At 38.8% G+C, this 19040-nt stretch overlaps 1 protein-coding gene across 2 annotated transcripts in view; it reads left to right on the top strand.

The window, feature by feature from the left end:
- Positions 1-19040, top strand: part of si:dkey-215k6.1 (transmembrane protein 132C) — a 216077-nt gene that overhangs the window by 184171 nt on the left and 12866 nt on the right. For both annotated transcript variants that reach the window (XM_067521854.1, XM_067521855.1), the window contains exon 7: positions 16928-17133. In XM_067521854.1, the coding sequence (XP_067377955.1) occupies positions 16928-17133 (206 nt within the window). The remainder of the gene's footprint in view (positions 1-16927; positions 17134-19040) is intronic.

The following is a 19040-nucleotide window of genomic DNA, read 5'->3' as shown; positions in this document are numbered from 1 at the left end:
AACCTCAGTGGCTAAATTTTCAAATGTTAAAGTAGTCACTTAAAATTGTTTGGACAATTTTTACTTAATGCTGTCTTCATGCTGTCATTTTGATTGCTCCTCACAACTTCAGAAGGATGTTTGGGAGCAAAGACTTTTAGGGTTAAAGGTTATAGTTATAGTTAGGATAAGCTTTGTGTGTGGGTGTGTGTGTGTGCATGCGTGCGAGCATGCGTCTGTTTGTGCACAGTTGAAAGTGAGGTATTATGCTCTGTCCTGTGTGACACTTGTCCTCTCACCTCCATAAAATATACTGGCCTCAATCAATAACTAATTAGCTGCTAATTACTGTGCTAAAACTCGCAGCAGCAACCACATACTGTAAACACACCAACATCCACTTATTGATAACTTAAGCTAGGTGGTGTCATATGATGCCCCTCCAGACACCATATGCAGGCCATAATTCAGCACAATTATTTGATCAAGGTCAAAAGCTCAAGACAACTCTGTGACCAATAAAGAAAACAAAAAACTTCACAAACCCTCTCTTTTCCTCACTTTCTCAGTCGCGCCCTCTCCTCACTGGCCTCCACCCATCTCTTTTTCTCTCTTTCACCCTGACATTTTGGCAGCTGTTGCCGTGCCTCCATTTTACGTTTCCTCAGAGAGCCATGTTGTTTCCTCGCAGTGCATTAGCACCCTGTCACTGGTACACACAGACAGTTCAAATGCCACGGACAAGATAGGTTCTAGTTGTCCCAGTGGAGTGTTATTGGCAAAAGAAGTTAGCTCAGTGTTGTCTCAACAAGATTAGAGCAGCAACGTTGTGGGTGTTCTGTATGAGCAGTGTTAAGGGTCTGCACCAAAGTGCGTGGGTTGATGAGAAAAAATTAGTGTTTTGGTGCTTGTACTTACAGTAGCCTTTAATATCTAATACTCATTGTTTGCAGTCAACATAACTCAAAAAGTGTCCATTAATATTTGTCAGCAATCAGTCACAAACACATAGACAAACAAAACATCTCCCCCTGAAAAAGCACAACCTAAATCACATTGCACAATTGATCAAAATTAGCACTCTGCAGCCTGGATGTGGAACAAACCAAAACTCTGTGTCCAAATTGTCAAAGTACAGAAACTTTACCAATTAAAAAAAATATTTAAAGTTCATATTTCCTGCCCAAGCTCAACCAAAACCATAAGTATTGCGATGACGTTTGCACCCAAACCAATCCAGTGTGTGTGTGTATCAGGCCTGTCAGGTCCTGCCACACTTTGGTTGAGCTGCAGACCTCTGCTGTAAATGGATGCTTCCAAAAAGAGCCACATGTTCTTCGCTCATTGTCAATCTGATTTTCACTGCAGAAAGTTAAGCTGGCCCTTACATTTACAGAACAGATCCTGCAGAACTCTATGATTAATTCAAAGCCTGTCGCAAAAAGTGGAAGTTATACATTTCCAGATGTATGTTAAAACTGTAGTGGCTAATTCATTTTGAGTAAAACTGGATAAAAGCCCAAGGGTTTAGCTGCTTTCAGAGCCATGTTGCTGTGAACGTCCATGAAAAGTACCAGTGACATTTCACATTCCCTGCAACATCACTGGATATATTTTCCAACTGAATAAATACTAAGAGAACAAAAATACTTGGTATCTATTCAAAAATCTATTGTCTAGTGTCTATTTTTACCCAGAGCAGAATCTGTAAAACTATTTTGAAATATCAAATATTTTAAACACAGTGTGCACATGTGTTTCCACTGAGCAGACTCATCTCCATCACCTGCAACTGTCTCCCACACATGCACATATAGTCAAGTTTGTTTGTGCACATGCTTGCATTTACGTTTGCGCATACACACACACACACACACACACAAAGGGACATAAGGGACATAAGGAGTACAAAGTGTAAGTAGACCTGACAGGTGACAGTGAGAGGTAGAGGGTGTGAGATGATGAAAAACAGTGAAAGAGCAAAAAATAATGGCTTTGTGAAAGAAATGCAGAGCTGGCTAAAGGCAGAAAGAACAAAGAAAACAGACTGTTTATTGGCTCAAGTAAAATGGAACATGAGGCCGCACATCATGAAATACAAATCTCATATTTATTTCAAAATGCTATATTTGGGATTCTTTATGAAAAAGCGTCACATTTTGATGTAAGAAATCTTAGAAAATCTGCTCCTCTCTGCGTAGTCTTTTGATGTGTCGCTGGTCACTTACACGATCCAGCCTGGTTTGAGGCTACAGAAAAAGCTGAGCAACCAAGATGTCATCTTCCCCAGCCATGTCCTCCAGCTGCTCCTGGGGGATCCTGAGTCCACCTCATGCTGCCTGGGATGTATTATCTCCCCAGTCTTCCCCGGGGTTTCGTCCCAGTCGGACGTGCTCGGAATAGCTCCTTAGGGAGGAGGCGATCAGATGCCTCGACAGTTTGATGCTGTTAGTAGTTCCTAAATTGTCTCACTCTCAAACCACTTCTTTCTTAGCTCGCCTTTGTTATGTTTACCACGTCTGCGTTCACACTGAGCCTATTTAAAATGAGAGAAGTGAAAACACAGAGGAGGAAAGAAACAGAGAAATAGTGTAGGAGAAAGAGGGACTGTCTAAATCAGCTGCAGTATAGCTGCATTTCCCACTGCACTGTTCTCTCGTTAACAGCCAGCGGTGGGCTTCCACTGCAGAGCTATTAACATTACAAAGGCCAGGCTGTTGAACTGCTTTTATAGAGGTCGGGTGTCCGGTCTGTCCAGCATTAGACTGCTGATGTTTACATCCACTTAAGCCTTCGTCACTAAATGTTATTATGAAACCATGTAGTGTAAAATTGAGAGAGCACAGAACAAGCAGGTAATCACCAGCATGATTAGCACCATGTTGAGAAACAATAACAAGCTGAACAGGCTCAGTCCACTCTGTGTGTCCTGGGAGGAATCAAAAGCCAATCATGTGTCTCACATATTCCGGTTATATTTCAATCAGCTGGTTATCAGGGAGTTCTTCTTCTATTACAGACGAATAATTTTAGCACATTACACTTATGTAAAAGTATAGTGAAAGGGTTTAAGACAGGGTTGGCAGCCAAAATAAGATTTATTGTAACTCTTAGTATCAGGCAATCTCAGTCATTCCACTGAGAGCAGCTGTTTTCAACTGTGCATAAAGTTTTAGATATTAGGCTTTATTTTTTGCTATATTAATAACTTCAGTCAGTGTCCAAAGAACAGGAGGATGGCCTGATAACTTCTTCTGTGTGGACTACCTTAACCTCAGGCTAATTATGCTGCTAATTCTGCAGCTGCATCTGTCAACATCTCCAGTCACCACTGTTTGTGAGATCAACCCAGTCGGTATGAGAGACTGTAAAGAACATGCAGTTATTCTTGACAAAGTACGAACTTGGCAAATTTAATTCTTCAAACTTTTAAGAGAATATGTTAGCATTAATGTGGCATAGGTGACAAAGAGAATACATGAGGTCTACTGCTGTGTCTATTTAAATATGATTCTAATTGTGTGTTAGAAATACACCAAAAAAGACTAACTCCAACTTTCTCACGCGTGTGTGCACACACACACACACACACACACACACACACACACACACACACACACACCTAGGCCACAATAGGGCTGTACAAATAGACATTTTGGGGCCAATGTTGACTTATATCCCTATGCTAATAAGCATATTAATTCACACAAGGCCTAGGATCTTTCTAAAAAAGAAGAAAACAGAGAGACAAATATAAATCCACACAGACAAAACCTCTGTGCCTCTTCTTGAAGCTCTGTAGACCTCCCTGACAAGGACAGGAGTGTCCAACAGAGAAAGTTTTGGAACTAAAGTCATGTTGTAAACTACTTTTTGTAGGGCGGAAAGAAAGGATGAGAGTTAGAAGCACAAAAAAACCATCCAGGCTGAACTTTTGTTGGTCATTTGTGTCACATTGATGAATGTGTATTATCTGGCTGTATTATTTTACCTGGTTAAGGCTGCCAATTATTAAATTTGCAGTATTTTACTAATTTCTCCAAACAACTGCGACCTATTCAGTACATTTTTTGTTACTGCTCTGGTGTTACGTTCCTATTTACTGTCAGATACAGTTACGGGAAAATTAAATTTATACTTCCCAAATGCCACCACGGTAAGAGCAACAGCAGAATATTATCCAGAGGAGAAATGTATTTGAACAGTGGCTGCAGGAATGCACAACAAAGCCTCATACTATGTGTTATATCAGTGGTTGAATTGCAGAAAAAATGCGCTGCACTTGTATAACTAAGTGTAACATTCCCTCATATGTCCCTTTATTTTCTTTTTAAACCAGTCAGCTTATTGTGTGCCATTGTATCAAACTAGGTCGTTATCTCTTTCATCTGTTTAATCTTCTTCAATTGTTAAACAGACTTTAAATGGGTTTTTTTAAATGGCAATGAGTTGCACAATGTGACTGTAAGCCTATGTCATACCCTTTTAAGAAATACAATGATTGCTGAGCAAATTATTGTGGTCTATTGGTGAAAAACACAAATTAAGTCGTGAAAAATGTCTTGCACCCAAAATTTGTTGTATAGCGAAATGCCACTGACATCCCTAAAAAGATACTGAATTATGTTTAAAGAAGGGATCAAACCACTTTGGACTAAAACTGAACCTCCTTTGTGCCAGTCATTACAACTATAATTCGAAGGTTGGCCCCCAAAGAAAAATAATGATATCAGTGCTGTAATAATGACCTAATCGTCCCACTAACTTCCCCGACTCTGAATTGTTGTAACCCTGGTGACCACAGTACCCTAATCCTAATATACAACTTACAACTGCTAATACTGAGTCAGATCAGAAAATATTTTTTCCTCTCATTTCATTTTGAGAAGTAAAACTTGCAAAGTTTGTGATTAAAGGGTGATGACGACAGGAGGAAGGAAAACAAATAGATGCTGCAGGTATGTTAGTGTCATTTTTGTTTGTGGAATTTCTTGTTTGGAGAAAGTATTTTCGTGAGTGTGCACGTTGGGTTTGTATAGTCAGTATTTTAGTTTTATATTCTTCTTACTGTGCGCATTATTTTAACAGTTTTAATGTTTTATTGTCCTTGTTCCTTATGCCTTTTCTTAAATTACTGAATGCTTATCTTGCTGTTGAATTGGGCCTTTTATAAGTTGAGTTGGATGCTTGCTACAAATGACATAAGAAAACTTGACAGTAGGCTTCTTGGATAAACCTCTTTAGCTTTTTACTGCTTACTACTATTTCCTATAAACATTCTGGACTCGGACATTGCTGAAATTGTGAGTTTGCTCAGTCTAATTATTTACTAGATCTGAAACCAATGAGAATGAGAGACATGGGGTGTTCTGGTAATTCTGGCATCTCTTCTTTTGTAATTCTACTCTCTGGTATTGTAATATTCAATTGCTAAGAGCAGTATTTGTACTTTAAGGCATTTTGAGAAAGAAACATCTGCAACATCTTCTTTCTGGATGTCCCTCTGTTTCATGCTAAATTTCTGTACCAACATCCGGCATTTCACTTTTAAGGGAGCGTACAGTAACATTTAGGAAATTTCCCACATTTTGCCTTCTGTCCAACTTTTCTTGTTCAACAAATGTAAAGTATATAAATATAAAGTATATAAATGAAATAAAATGGAAAGTCGTCATTTATCTCACATCAACTCGTTTTTCTCGTCTCTGTTCTATTTGATTCAGTTCTTTTCTGTTCTTTTTGTGTAGTCCTTCATCTGTTCGTCTTTTATGTCTTTCTTTGCTTTTGAGTGTCACTCTCCCCACAGACTCCTTCATTATTTAACTTCTCATAACACTTCTCATTCTTTTCATTCCATTACTACATTTTTTTTTTTGTCCATATTTAGATATTTCGTTGATCATTCTCTTTCTGGGTCTCTGAGTTTCTGTCTCTTCCCTTGATTAGACACTTTTATTATGGAGAAAGCAGAGTGCAAATGGCCATTAGAGAATACGCTACTCCCCCTTTTTCCAAATTCAAAATGACAGGCCAAGTGATATGCTGCTAACTCATGTGTATTCGTCATCAGCTGTCTATTATCTGAGCCAAATCAGAATAATAAAGCCTGCTAATGGTTGCACTGGTGTGTGTGTGTCTGTGTCTCTGTGTGTGTGTGTGCACAAATACAAACACAGCCCCATTCATAACTGACAGCCATATGAAACTGCACAGAGGTGATTGGCCAAGTGTGGGTTTTCTTAAATGATGGACAGGTAGGAGGTCTAATCCCATCAGAGACTTGGTTAGTCTGTCCCTCAGGGCCCGCCCCTGTCTACTGAGTGGGCCGTAATTGGATGATATGATTCTTAAAGTCAGATGGATTGGATTGCCCGAAGCACAGAACAAGTGAAATGGGCAGAGGGGGAAGAGTGTGAAACACACAGAGAAAAAGATTGCAAGATGAAATCTGAGAGAGAAAGAGATGGATGGATGGTGTTACACTGCGAACGTATACATCCAAGACAGAATAATAGAGACAGTCCAAGATAGTGAGCGATAGATGAGGGGACTAAATGTAAATTCAGATAGATCACTTAGCTTAAGGGGGAGATGAATATGGATTTAAATAAATGACTCAGCCTGGGGAGATCATTGGCAAATTGGGGCTGAGTGGGTGGTTGAGTTTTGGACTCCCTGAGTAGGTTTTTGAGCAAGGGAAGAGGAGTCAGGTGAAAGAGGGAATGTAATAAGCTAAACACTCATTCCATAGTCTTAAGTATTAGTTGCTGCACAAATGGGATATTTTTCAACCTTAACTTGGCCACTACAAGATCCATGTCTATCAGAACACGTTCCCACATGAGTATATTTAAAAACATAGCAAAGACAGCGTTTGTATAAAACTTTGTTAGTTGGTGCTGGAGACACAAGTGTGTGTTAGGTTTTTGTTTGGTTCATTTGTTTGATTAGGTTTCTGCAGAGAGAGACATTTATTTAACTTTATGTGTTTTGTTTAAATGGTAAATGGTCTGCATTTATAAAGCGCTACTTACTAGTACTAGTACTACAGGTACTTAAAGTGTTTTACACTGCTCCTCATTCACCCATTCACACACACACAATCACACACCGATGGGGGATTATGCCATTCAGCTGGCCAACACTCACCGGGAGCGACTAATTTGGGGTTCAGTGTCTTGCTCAAGGACACTTCAACGTGTGACTGGAGGAGCCGGGGATTGAACCAGCAACTGTGGGATTGGTGGACGACCACTCTACCTCCTGCATCAGAGTCAGAAAGATGTAGTTCCCTATTCCCAAGAAGTCATTACATGCTGACCCTTTGTTGTATAAAAGAGACACACTGGGCTTTCAGTCAAGTACAATGGAAACACTGGCACTTCAATATTTGATGCCTAAAGCAATGACATAGAATATACAGCAAGAAAATCCTCATTGAGAGTTGGTTGGGAAAATACAATAACATGCAGAACTGTAAAACAAATGTTCCACAACAATGGCCACATGCTTTTGTGCCTAACCCTAACGCTGTGTGTGAGTAAAGTTGAGTTGTGGAAACTATGGGAGTGTGTGAGGCCAGAAGTGACAGCTCAAACACAAGTAAAGCTGAACTTAAACACTGAATGACAGTCACACTTTCTAGGACCACTAATATGCACTTTACAGTATTTTACTGTAAATCACACCTTTGAACAATGGCGGCATATGTTGCCATCAGCTCACATATGTAGAACATACTGGGAGTAGCACTGGTCTGTCAGCACACTGTTCCTTACAACCCAGAAATCCCCTACAGTAGATCTGACACAACAATATTCCAAAACATAAAGCAAAGGGTGGCCGGAAATATCTTTGAAATTAATGAAAAATACCTGCTGGCACCATACGTAGAAATAAATTAGTAGAAAGCAACACATGCCGTAGGTGACTCTCAACCAACAGGGCCGTTCCTTTTAACATGTGACATTACAAGAACAAGCAAAGCTTCCTTTGGGGGATGGAGCCAAACAGCAGCAGGTGGTTTGACAAAAGCACAGTAAGAAATGTTACAAGGGCTGCATGTTCCTGCACATTATATGGAGACATGACAATCAATTAACCTTTACACAAAAGAATAAACCATGTCATTTTCTCTGAAACAAGCCTGAGGTGCGTGGGTCAGAGGTTTCTGCATGCATAATATCTTATTTTAACTCTAGGCAGATCATTATAAGTCAAAGTGCGTACAGCGTACGGGGGCTAAACTATGCAAAGAACATTCACCATCTCTTTCTATACATAAAAACACTGCGCAAACAAAATCAGGCAGTGCACAGCTCTTAATGCTACTTGTGTTTTCCCTTGCCTGGCTTCTCTTTGTGTGCATGTAAAGTCATAAAATGTAAATCAGATTCAGCCACTTCTTTGTAACATACTTTAAAGAGTCAAGCTCTTTGTTTTTACTCGAATTGCTGCTGAGAAGTTAGGAAAGTTTTCGGCACTTGTCTTTGGAGGTTTGTACAATTGTTGTGGTGCTGTTGGTGCTATTTGATGAAGGTGGAGACAGTTTTTCTGGCCTCTGTGTTTTCAACAAGTCCTAACTGCTGAGATCTTCACTTTTACTTCCTTCTGCTTTTTCTTTGCTCTCCTTCTAGCCCCCTCTCTCTCTTCAGTTTTTGTTCTTGCTGTGCTTTTCCTCTCGTCCCGCTCCTGTTTGTCCTGCTCCCTCCCCGACTCCTTGTGAGAAACAGAGAGATTAAAACCATTCTTCAGTGTCCTCAAACCTCAAGCTCAGCTGTTTACTTGCAAAAACACCAGTACACTTGTTCTAAGTGTGTGTCTGTGTGTGTTTGTATCAGGTTTGCATCTTTGTGTGTTTTTCTGTGTAATTACTGTGTTTTTGTGTGCATGTGTGTTAGCAGTCATCTAAAACAGATTCATATTTCTTTCTTATTTCCTAATATTGGAAACATAGAGTGAGAAGGCATTACAGTAAAAACAGTTCATTTAAAATTATTTTATTTTAGATTTTAAAAAAAGCCTCTGCGATATTTAATTCCAACCGATGGAACTTTTAAACCAATTCATGTGACGCTTAAATTTAAAGCCTTTGTGTAATGTTCGTGTCCTGCTCACTCCACAGTGCCTAAATGTGACTTGTCCCCTATATTTAGAAGTTGTCTCAGACTCCGCGGGGAAAAACAAATGTCTAATGTTAAAGTTTTTATTTTATTCTGCTCTGTTTTTCTTTGGGAACCATAAAACTTTAATCTAATATCCTTTGTGAGAGAAACAGAGCACAAAGTTGATGCATGAAACTATCTATTCAGAAGAGTTATTTCCCTTAAATCAAGCTGTTGTTGGTTTTAGATTTGTGCCAAATTACCTAAAGAGACTTCTCAAAGATATTTTTGATATCTAAGGAGTTATTCACTTTGTGGCTGAGGTAGTTGAGAAAATTCTTACCTTCTTTCACTGCATAAACTATGTTACTAAAGCCAGGAGTTCATTGCGCTACCTTAATAAAATGGCAAATTGCCATGTTACACTTCATTTTTTGGTACAGGATTCAATGGATTCAACAATTTTGGCCAGCAACTGTCACTACTCATTGTGAATATGATCTGGCTTTGCAGCTCTGGGCCCAGCATGGAGCTTTACAGATACAAAAAGCTAATTTTTTTGTGTGCAAATTTCCTGACACAAGGCAAGAAACTGCAATGTGAAAGCAATCATCATGATTCCAGCACAAACCAAAACTAAATATTTTTAATTACATTGTGACTTGCAGGGCTAGTAGTAGAAAAATGACATCTCGTGAGAGGAGGTAGTAAGACAGGTGTAGCTGAGGGTAGATAAATTCAAGATTCAACTTTATTGATTCCATAAGGAAATTGTGTTGCCTTGTTACAGCTGCTCTCCACTCAAAGTCAGAATGAAACTTAAATCCACGGTGCCGGTCTGCTGCAGCCCGATCAGCACTTCCCGACTGTAAACAAATGAACGGCTCCAGCTCCATGCAGCTCCATACAGTTCTGCAATGATTAAAAAAACAAAAAGATAAAAACTCCTCCAACCTCATGATCAGAGAAGGTCAGCTTTACACAGCAAACTGGATACTTTACTATACTAAAATACTACACAAAAAATATAACAAGGGAGGAATAGATTAAAAAAAAAGGAACTGCAACTGCAGCAGGCTGAGGCTCGGGCCGCATGTTCTTTACATTGGATACTGCACTGCACTTACCAGTCCTCTGATTCTCAGTTCACCAAATGACACAGAAAAAAACATGGATTATGTTTTTAATCTATGATCGGTCATGATCAGTCACATAGACGTTCTTTCTAGACCGGAAACAGTGCACACATTTATTGCTACTTCACATCTGGACAGTTCTTTTAGCTGTGAAACCGGCTGTGAAACCGGCACATTCATAAACAGGAAAAATAGCATTTCAGTTTGAGAAACAATTCAAGAATTTTTGTAGAAATAAAAAAGAATTGACAGTGTCATTCAACAAGCTCTCTTTATTTTCATCTCCCCTCTCTTGGCATTCACACGTGTGAATTGAATTGAAGTGTGTGTGTGTGTGTGTGTGTGTGTGTGTGTGTGTGTGTGTGTGTGTGTGTGTGTGTGTGTGTGTGTGTCGCCACATCATGTCTCTGGGAGTCTAGTCTTGGCTTGGCTCCATCCAAGTTAAAAGTTATTTATAATGAAACAAACTGAAAGAGATGAAGAAAGTGGAAAAAACTAACCTGCTATGACTGTGGTGCAGAAGGTAGAGCAGTTGTCCACCAACCGCAGAGTTGTTTGTTTAATCCCCGGCTCCTCAAGTCGAAGTGTCCTTAAACAAGACACGCAACCTCAACTTAGTTGCTCCTGGCCAGCTGCCCCATCAGTGTGTGTGTGTGTGTGTGTGTGAATGGGTGAATGAGAAGCAGTGTAAAGCGCTTTGAGTACCAGTAGGTAGAAAAGCGCTATAGAAGTACAGACCATTTACTCTGACGTGTTCATCGTTTAGCAAGGCTAAAGCTGAGAAAACTAAAAATACATCTGGATTACATTTTTGTATAAAAGGCAAGTGTAACACCAATGATGTTTTCTGCAAACATAACAAGAATATATTGTTAATTTACATTAATGGCAAGTTTTTTAGTCCCCTCATACTGAACGTGTCACTAAAATGCTTCTTTTCTGCCAAAATATTGTTGGCTGTTTTACAAGACAAATATTTGACAGCGGCTTCAGACATAACATGTTTATTTACTGTAACCTTAAACATGGTGCTTGTCTTGCATAAAGCTCCACAGTTGGGACTGCAGTCAGTCAGTCTGTGGTTTGACAGTCATGGACACCAACATTGACCCCTGCCACTTCTTCTAATTCTATAAATAAATGTGGTGCTTTATTCATTTAGAAATTATCTTGCCTCAAAATATAATCCAGCCTGTGGTTACTTTTCAGACAAGAAAACATTTTTAAGGAGAGGCTTGGTTTACTGTAGGTTGCTCACACAACACTGACATTTTCTTACCTTTGTGGGTTTTAAAGGGCGACTTCACTAATTTTCAACCTGCTTTCTGTGCCTTTTAAGGTGTAAATGTACGTTAAACTTCCCTTTGACTTAGGCTAGCTTAGGTAGCTCTGGAAAAGGAGGAGCCTCAGTTAGAAATAGAGAGATATTTTGATAATTGGAATTCAATGAGAAAAGGAATGACATTTATGTACATGTACAACTCAAACTAGAACCAAAACAAGTGAGTCAATCAGCGAAGATGTCACTGTTTTTTGTCTATTAACTCCTCTCTTATCTGCCTATGTCTGTTGGTCATAAGTTGGTGAAAATAAAATCTACATAAAGTTTCTTAACTTTAAGAAACCTGTTAGAAATTAAAGAAGATGGCAGTAATACTTAACCAAAAGAAACTGGGGGCAATAAAACTAAAACAAGGAGCTGAATGAGGATATAATACTCGCTAGAGGTGAGGGAATCTACACAGTCTGTGAGTTTGTCACTATGAACATTTGGAACTTTGTGACTATAAAATATTGGGTATATAATGTTTGGTTTCTTTAAATGCTAATAACATTTAATTTAAGTGGTATAAGAATTACGTATTACTATAATAAATAATAGTTGCACATGCATATTTTTTATGCAGAATATTGAGGAAAATAATCGATAAAAAAGGTAAGACACTACAGAGCATTTTATTTATTTATTTATTTTGTCCTTTCGGCTTATCCCAAGAGTTCAGGGTCACCACAGCAGATCATTGTCCGCATGTTGATTTGGCAGCTGACGCAACCCTCCCCAATTTCTTGGAACGGCACTGCCCAGCTGGGGATCGGAAAGAGCTGTTGGAGGTTCAGTTACTTGCCCAGAGACATTTTGACTTATAGCTGGGACTGGGGATTGAACCACTGACCCTGTGGTCTGTGAACAACTGCCTCACCACACACCTCACACACAACATGTATTAGAGCAAAAATCAGGAGTCATATATAATGTAATTCTCCTGCATTCATTTATTCATATTAGTAATTCAGAATTCAGCCCTTAGTGCAGGAGAATTAAATTAGTATGTGGAAATTCAAAACTTTGTGTTTCTGAACTGAAAAGTTATAAGCCTGTTTCTCCAAACTTTTTAAATGCCAACAAAATGAACTAAACGTGATTTTTCTTAAATGTTCCTTTGAGGCATTCAGCCATAGAGTAAAATTAATTCAGCAAACCTGTGGTACAAATGACAGACCTGAACAACGCTACAGTGGTGGTTCAAGCAGAACCATTGTGCATTCCGGAGACTTCTGCTGTCTTATATCTTCATTGGAAACTGAACCTTCCCACAGTAACCAGTGCAATTTTCACACTGATTTACACCTGGAATATAAAAATGATTTGGAGAAATAGTTTGAGGCACCAACAGTCTAACATCCCTTTGATGTTAACAAGCAGTAAATCAGGTTTCAGAGAGAGAAGAAGATGAAGTGGGAGACTGTGCGATGAGGGATGAAGGGCGAGGTGGAGACAAAAGAAAAAGAGCAGGTCAGGAGAGGAGAAAAGTGGGTGTAGGTGGAGATGTAAAGAAAGTTAAAGATGGAGAAGAAAAATAGAAATTGAACTGCGCAAGCAGTGAGAAGCAGGGCGGGGCACCTTTCCTTTTATGTTAGAGCGGAAGCACAAAAGAAGAAAGTAAAATTGAAAGAAATTAAAAGGCGAGACAAGATACAGAGGGAATGGTTTAACTCAGATGTACAAAATATTAACCTCTTTTAAGATCAAAGCATTTCTTACGGAAGCAGCAAATAATGTCACACAACACAAAGTGTGTGTAGGTCTCGATTGTGGTTGTTTGTGTTTATCAGGTAAATGGGAAATTCTGTCCCGTGCCTGGTCTGACACCTGTAATCATCCTGGAAATGACATAAACCTTCATTCAAACCTTCAGGGCCTTCAATTATTATTCACAGTGTTGGGAAATGGCTGAAATACTTTAATCATTAAAACATTTACTTTTGAATAACACAAACAGAATGGAGCCAAAAATGATAATTACTGCTGCAATTATGAGCAGTTACTCATGTTGCTCAGGAAAGCTGCACGTGATGATTCTGCTGCACTGTGTGTATGGTGGAATGATACAAGACAAAACGATCAGTTTGAGTAAATAAGCGTATTATTACTGCAATCATACTTAATAATGTCACATTTAACTTGTGCTTGTGCTACAGTGTTTGATTGGCTACGTTGGCCCTCCTGCACAACCCTGACCTTTATCACTATTATGATGCACAAAAACATCAGGCTTAGCTGTTGGAGGTTGCAGGCTTAGCAAATAAAGATTGGTAATAAAAATGAAGGGGTAATAAAAATGTGGTTTGCAATAAAAACCCCTGCTTTCTTAACCTAATATGTGTCATGTGACTTGTTGCAACAGCAATAATACAAGTAGTTTCGCACTGGACTCGAACATTGCTCTCTGGTGGGAGAGTGTTTTGTCATATTTTACATACGGACTGTCTCAGTTTAAACCATGAATGTATCTTTGGATTTTGGAGTCAGTAAATTCTGAGATTTTTTGAGCCTCAGCTGAGCACAAGCACACACAAAGTCACCAACAGAGCTATGGTCAGGGTATCATCTGTTGTGGTAGTAAATTGGCTGTATGGGCCAAATAAACTCAAACAGTCCAGAGGTCAAATTTGTGCAAAAACATGGCATGAAAATTCCCTTCTCTCTCTGCCTGAACACACAGAGTCACATTTTGTCCGTGTGACTCCAATGTTCGCTTGACTGCTGGCTCTGTTTCACTTTTCTCAGAAACGGGAATCAACTGTCTTAAGTGGAGAGTAAAACAAAAGCTGTGAGAATCAGCAAATCAAATAAAACAAAATACTAAAGGCTGTAATCTGTAATCTACCGGTGTAGTTTTGTTTTCCAGACTGCAGCATATCACTACATTGTTACTACACAAAAATCCCTGATTTTGCAGAGTAAAAGAGGAGCCTTCATGGTTTCTTCTTCCAAAAAAGCTGAAATTCTTCTTGGGCCTCTTAAGGCTTTGGAAAGTAAACAAGAAACACCCAAATTCTATGATTTTTCACTAAATTCAATACTACTGAGGCATCTGCTCAGCTGCCTGGTATGAATGTGTATGTCTGGATAAATATGAAAGACAGTGTTTCTGGAAAAAGAGCACACACACTGGGGAAATCTACCCCAAGTAAATTAATGTCAAAAAATACATATATGCATTTTCAAGCAGAGCAATGGGATGAATGTGAAGTGAAACAAAAGGGAGGGAAAGGTTAAGCGTAGTGTATGGAAATTTTTCAGTTTTGCTGAAGAAAGTGGAATAAGCCGAGGAGGGGGGACAGACCGGCAGTGAGAGTCAGACAGACGCCACTGTTTCCTGTTTATCACGATTTGTAAAATGTAACTATCTGTGTTAATGTTGCTAGACTGGTGCAGAATGTTATAAGTAAATACTTACTTAAAGTATCACATAATATCATGTATGCATCCGTGTAATATATTCACTACAAGAACTAAGTAAACATCACACTGGGTTGTGATCATTTTCCTGCTTGTATGAATCAATTGTTGGTAAAACACGTGGGATGATTTGTCCGAAAAACATCAACTCAATCAGTCACACAGTCGGTTAAGTGAGAAGGATGAAAATGAAACTGACTAAAATCCAAGCTTTCCTATTGTTCTGCCTGTCACATGGTCTGTAAAGATGCTGTCCACTGTTTGAAATGCAACCATAACAATCCAGTGTCTACACACATTTTGTGCACTTCAGTATCAATTTAATTTGGATAATAGTGTTCAAAAATAGATATTGCTGTTTCCATAAATGTGGTTACAAAAACATGCAATGGTGCTTTTTAGGGGATTATGTAAGTTACAGTCTACTAGGGCTATACACATAAAGAAGATTTTATAATCACACAGTATATCGTCTACTGTGTTTTAGCAACAACATACTTGTATTGTACAGTTTCTTCTGTTTTATCATAGTGTGATGCAATGATGTTTCAGAGAATGAATACTTTGGAAGTTATGATAGTGTCACTAATGTAAGATAAACTGAGGCTGATGAGGCTGATGGAATCTCTAGCTCTAGTCTGCAGTAATCACTGCCTACTCTAAGTTCTTTCAACCATTCATTGTTTTAAATTCAAATCATTACTATTATTTCTGTTTCAACAGATCAAATTGAGCAGGATAAGAGTGCAGGTTATAACTTGACTGTCCTATTAGACAGCGTGATGCATTAGATGTTAACTAACTATTAATCAGACAGGGGATCTGCTGTCTCGGACAAACTGGTGTGAAAAATATATAAATATAGCAGCATAAAAATATATTCAGATACAAGTACAAGTTTTGCATTCACACCCCTAGTTCATTAAAACCGCAGAAATACTGTCAGCAAAATATAATCCAGAGTATTAATGTAAAGTACTGTGCTTGTTCTGCAATTAAATATCCCCTGACTGACACTTATATGTACTGTATCGTTATGTATGCTATACTACTGTTAATAGTGATGCAACAATGTGAACATAGGATTGTTAAGAATGAGCTAGTTTACATCCTTTACTGTTTATATCCTCTACTTTTGCCCATTGGTTTTCAACCTACACCTTCCTAAGGTTTATCAGAAAATATGAGGCATTGTGAGATAACCATTGGTGCAGAAAAGAACAAAAGCTTTTGCTACACAAATTCCTGAGCGTACATGTACATGTACTTCAATTGGTGCCTAAGTTTAGTTCTTAAATAAATATACCAAGTTACCCTCTACTTCTGCAGAACAAACTAGCTGAGCTGTGACTTATTCATACCCATGCAGTACAGTATGCTGTTTAACAACTGATGTAAATTAATGTGTGACTCCATATTAATAAGTGTTCTAAATTAAATCAGTGTTGACAAGTGTATGACTAATTTTTCATTATCCCTCTCACAAATAGAATGTTTCTACTTGCTCTTTAACCTTATTCATGTTTTAGAACAGATCTCACAGATTCATTGCTACACGATTTAAAATGCAGTGCAAAGGTTGCCATTATACTTGCGGTTGGTACTGTGTGTTCAGAGTAATTATAATAATGTGTTAAAATTAAAGGCATTTGCTGGTTTTAGGAAGCTGCATGTCACGCATTTATATTTCCCATTGCTTTAGATTGGTGCAGGTGACAAGAGCTCCCTGGTTATTCACAAACCCAAATGCCACCGATGTTGCAGCAAGAAGCTCCCGAAGCATATTATTAGTGACAAAATATCTTATTTGCAACAAGAAAGGGAATGTTCTGATGAAAACTGGCTTCAGGCTGTGCTTAACGAATACACAACAGGGGCTGCATCTCTTCCTGTGCAAATCTTTGGGTTAGGTCTGCTTGAGTTCGGTTGTTGCACTCAAATGTTTCTCCTTTTCCACTTTTTAGGTTTCCCCAAACTGTGACCAGGTTTTGGTGAACGGTAAAGAAATGCGTGGCCAACAATCTTTGGCAGTCAACTTCTCCTACCTGCACCTCTCTGCTCAGCTGCAGCTCACCGTCTGGGTGCCAAAAATACCACTGCAGATAGATGTGTCAGATACTGAGCTGAGCCAGGTCAAAGGCTGGAGGGTACCGATCATCACTAACAAGAGGTAACTTTTCTGTCCCACCATGAGGGAGCAAGAGACCCAAACAAAAAGGGTTTTAGCTTGAGTATGAGTTTCCTCGAAGTCCTGGACATTTCACCTAATGCATCTTTTTTCACCCATAACTACGCTTTTTATTTATTTTAGTTTTCCACCTTCATTTGTCAAAACAGCAACATATGAATAATCACAATCATTCTTGGTATTTGCCAATAACCTAATATCGGCCGATTTACCAGCCAGGCGAGCTGGCATTGAGGTAAAAGTGTAGCAAAACTAAAAGTGTAGTTCACAATGAGGCGCTTTTTGTCTAACTTGTAGTTTATTTATAAAAGTTATATTGTCAAATTATTTAAATGATTGCTGTTACTGTTGTTACATAGCTCCTTAATGAAACACTATTACACTCTGAACTCTAAAATAGACTCATGAATCGTCATAAGATTGTGTATCCGCTCTAGCTCTGCAAATTAAACAGTAAAAAAAAAAAAGAATAAATTAGGCAGGACTGTGATGATGTGTGTGGGTGTGTGTGCATATGCACAGTTGACATCGTGTCTATTGAATCAGGCATTTGAGCACACGTACTGCTTCAACTAGGTTATAATTTGCCATGTGGCCAAGGCCTTAGTAGCTACACTGACTGTATCTTTGCCACTGAATGAGGCATTCAGTCACCTAAAAATTCTCTCTTTCACACACACACACACACACACACACACAAACACAAATACACACACACACACACATGCACCGTCACAAGACAAGTAATGACACTGTTTGCAATTTCTTGGTTTTCTGCAGAATTTGGTCATAAAATTTGACCTGATCTTCATTAAAGTCATGAATATCAACCAACACAATATTTCTAATGTGATGAAATGCAAACAATCATGAGCATGCTTTTATTGAACACACCCATTAAATATACAATGTGATGTTGGAAAAAATAATAGCAACACTAGGCTTCTGTTGTTACTAAAGATGAAACCCAGGAAACTGCAAAACTGTACCACTGTACCTATTCAAGCAGAGTGTGTAGGTGTCAATTCATCTCCATACTTTTTGTGTCTGGGTGGATCTGCACAAGTCGTTCTCTACTATCTCAAACAATGTTTTCTATTTACAGTAATGTGGTGAAAATTCAAGTCAAAAAAATAAACAAATTAAATTATTAAAGGACTGTTGTTAGAACCAAGCTGTTCTTATTTAATATTAATATTATTGTAATTCAGAGTCAAAATAAGGGAAATAGTTTTGATGCCCAGAATTTACAACAGCATACACCTTATGACCCACTGATCATCAAAAGTATATCTTCCCCTTCTTTCTCACATTATGAACATCACATTCCTAATAGTCTGAATGTCTTTTCCCTGCCCATGTTCGGGATGCTTGCATGCCTCCATGTTTGAGGGCATTGATGAATGTTAGTGTGTGTGTGTGTGTTGCTGCTATTCCCCATCTTGCTGCTCTGCCATTCTGTTCTGCTGTGCCTATTTTTCAATTTTGCCAATTTTTGCTCAGAGAGCCACCACCCCGTGTGCACACACAGACACAAAGAGACACACAGACATGCACCTCTATATCCCCTAACCACTATCTCACAGAGTGAAACACAAGCACTATTAGGCACACACTCTCACAGAGACACGTGCAACTGGGACAGTGGGAAATAGAAAGAGAATTCCTGTAATATTACCTAGGTCTCACAATCCTAGACAGTTATAGGACACAGAGGCAGTTGTGGCTGTGTGTGTGTGTTATTGTGTGAATATATGATCTTGTGTGGGCCTGCCTGCATGTGGTGTTGTGTGGATATTACACAGAGGGAGGTGAAAAAGAAAGAATATGTTTTTCTGTCTGTTTCTGTGTATAAGAGAGAAAGACGGATCCTTTCCTATGGAGCAAAG

Source organism: Channa argus, chromosome 11, assembly GCF_033026475.1.
Source record: "Channa argus isolate prfri chromosome 11, Channa argus male v1.0, whole genome shotgun sequence".
NCBI classification, from domain to species: Eukaryota; Metazoa; Chordata; class Actinopteri; order Anabantiformes; family Channidae; genus Channa; species Channa argus.
Note: the sequence above shows the minus strand (reverse complement) of the source record. Positions and strands in the feature narration are given on the sequence as shown.